Here is a 3,250-nt window from a genome sequence, read left to right on the forward strand (position 1 = left end):
TCTTTCTGCCGAGCACCACCGAGGTAATGACATCTCTGGCTGATGACTCCCCTTGTCATCGTGTGGACCATTACCACAAGCTCTGCGTGATGCCTCTTCAAGTAGCAGTTCAGCGCTCCAACCCTTAACCATGGCTCTGAGGAGCATATTTCTTTCTTCAAATTGCTATTGATTCCTTGGAGACGTCGCAACGTCAGGTAGAAGATTGATTGGGCGATCTATGCAGCGTTGTGCCTAAAGAGCAATTACAGCTGGGACAATTTGGGAGGTATAGACTTATCAACATTGGTCTTATGTTCAGTGCATAAACTGAATGTTAAGGCTCAGGAGTTGCTTAAGGAAAGGTGCGTTTTGAAACCCTCGTTTCAAGACCCCCATTTTCAAGGCCCCCATTTTGGATTATGCTGGAATAGAAACACTTTGAGATATAGTTGATCTAAACTTGCAGGAAGCCACTGACTGTGGCTGTATTTGCTGCTAAGCAATTTGTGTCTACCTTGGGCGATTCTATATTTTTTTGGTTTGGAACGATAGTTACTAGTTATAGTTAGTAATAAATCCTAAATGGAACCGCATCAGGCTTCGGAATCAGGGCCAGCCTTTTGGCAAAATCCATCGACTTTTGCGTTCTGGTTCAGGAAGTTATCCTCTGCAAATTGCTTATGCTGATTTGCCTACAAAACTGAGTAATCGTCCTTTATCTGGTTAGCTGCATTTTATTATTAGCAAATGGTCAATGCCACTGACTAGTTGGATTCCTCTGTGTATTTGCTAAAGGTTTTGTGTTACCAGCTTGGCCTCGTAATTATTTGCACAATGGACCATGATTGGTTTGACCTTCCAACCTAAAATTGGTTTCAGGCTGCTCAGTTTCTTGACATTCTGACTTTTTTAAACAGAAACCATCGGAGCTTATGCAGAGGAATAAGAGATAAGATGATAGTGACAAGTTCTGCACATAAAACAATAGGTGCACATAGGGGGTAAATGTTAAAAAACCCCATAAAACCTATGTTTTGAGTGCCTGGGGTCTTTAAAAACATTGGTTGGATTAAATATGTAAGTACGTACCTGGTGTATAGGCAGCACCTCACTCTGTCATTACTGAGCTCTGGAACTGTGGATGACTTATCCCATCCACAATTAATGCTGCTTTTTAAAGGAATTTTAAGTCAATGCAAACCCCTCTAACGAGAAACATGGTCAGCTTAGTAAATCCGTTTTCAGGTTTTTCTTTTTTTTGTTTTTTTTTTTCCTGGTTGGATGAGGCCGTTCGCTGAATTCAAAGTCCAACCCGAGAAAGTCAATTAGCTCTTTCTCCGTTTCCTCCCGCTCGCCCCAAATACCTTGTTTCTCTCAGTTTGACTTTGTGTTGTGTTTGTTTTCCCTGTGTTTTTTTATTTTTATTCTTTCCGCCGCCCGCGTCCAGATCGTTTGAGTCCTCCGTTAGACATCCAGCTGGACACAGTCAACTGCACGGCCTTCAGTGTTCGGTGGAAGATGCCGCGGCGCCACGTCAGCACCATCACCGGGTACAAGGTGAGGTAGCGACCCTGTGGCACACGCCCTGCAAACGAAGACAAGTAAAAATGTTGCATGCATTTGCAAACACTTTTGACCAAAACCACCTGATCATCTGATCATCTTTCAAAATAAGTGGTGAATTCAGAACAAATAGTAGGTCTTTTAAAGTGTTTTTGAATTAAGCACTGTCGTTTAGAGTGTTGCAGGATATCCTTGAGAGGATATTCATAGTTTGCTCGGTAACACTCAGATATGATCAGATAACTCATTTGAACGACATGATTCAGGGTTGCTAAGGGTTGTTCAGGGTTGTTCGGTGAGGGATGTTCGGTGATGCCGTATTGCTGCGCCGTACTGTCGTATACTGTGCTGTATTATCCCACTAACACTACCTCACTTCATTCACGTGCCATTTTAATGCACATATCTGTATATACACAATTGCCTCTTCCATATACATATGCATATTCCCTTTATCTATTTTATTTTATTTTATTTTATTCTATATATTTTTATTTTATTTTATTCTATTAGTATTATTCGACTTAATGTATTACGTTTTAGGAATCAGTTAGTTGGTCTATTAGAAATTCTTTTTTCCCTAGGACATATTGTGTGTTATCACCCGGTGCGTTGCATTACATTTCACTTCATATATGTATGAAAGTACGTATATGTATGTGACAAATATACCTCTTGAATCTTGAATCTTGAATTCTAATTCTAGTGACACGGTGTGCGTAACAGCTTATTTCAAAAGTAAAGAAAATCGGGTACCTCCATTCATGCTACCCAGCTCCATAAAGGGATGATACGATGACGTGCAAAGATCTGCTGGAAATAACGAAAAAACCGCATTCTCCGAAATGGAAGAAAACAAATCCTTGAACAAAGAGTGTTCCACTGCACGGTCCTGCAGTGCCTTGACGTGCTGGAAAATGTATCTTAAAGAATGGAAAGAAAGAAACAAAACACACACAAAATTAAAAAAAAACACACACCACTTCAAAAATGCTTCTAAGTAAGTTCCTGGTTCCAAGATTTAATATACAGTATATATATATATATGTATGTTTTAAAAAAAATGGCCAGATATTTCACAAATCAAATTTCCACTTTATGACAGCCAGAAAAGCCCATTTTCTCCTTGGGCGGCCGCTGCGGACAGCGCTCTTTGCTTTTAAGCCGCCGTCCAAATGACAAACAGAGCTGTGGGCTTGAACGCTCGGCTGGCATTTGGAAAATTCCTGTTGTTTTGATAGAATCCCCGAGTCAACATCTCCGGAAGGGAAAGCTGCTCTTTGCTTTTCCTCCAATTTCCCGCAATTCCTTTCGTCAACTGGCCCCCCTCCAAACTCTCCCGCTAAAAACCTTTGGAAAAGCAGCATTCATTCTAGCGCACTGAGCAGGGGTGCAACCGGTGGCGGCGGTTTTATCGCTCAATTATTGTTGCTTCATTGGGGCGAAAAAAGGATTTTAAACTGTATAGAAGAAAGCAAGGTGATATGTGTGGTGTTTTATTTATACATTTTTATTTATCAACCTTTGAATATTTCTCACTGCTGAAACAGCAGTTTCCCCTGTATTCGCTAAAGATTTAAGAAATTAGAATAATATAATACTTTTCCCGATCACCCCATGACCAGGATCAGACCGAATGGTTTACAGACTTCCAGAGAGGAAGACCAAACTGGAGCACTGACTGAGCACATCATTATCCATAATT

The 3,250-nt window shown here is 40.6% G+C and overlaps 1 protein-coding gene across 1 annotated transcript in view; it reads left to right on the top strand.

Moving 5' to 3' along the window:
* Positions 1–1,500: 1,500 nt before the first annotated feature.
* The window catches only part of egflam (EGF-like, fibronectin type III and laminin G domains), a gene marked incomplete at both ends in the record, with an annotated part of 27,965 nt that continues 26,215 nt past the window's right edge, over positions 1,501–3,250 (top strand). The window contains one exon of the mRNA XM_080004209.1: positions 1,501–1,539. Coding sequence (XP_079860335.1) covers positions 1,501–1,539 — 39 coding nt within the window. The remainder of the gene's footprint in view (positions 1,540–3,250) is intronic.

The sequence above is a fragment of the Zeus faber genome, assembly GCF_960531495.2.
Source record: "Zeus faber genome assembly, chromosome: 7".
Lineage (NCBI taxonomy): Eukaryota > Metazoa > Chordata > Actinopteri > Zeiformes > Zeidae > Zeus > Zeus faber.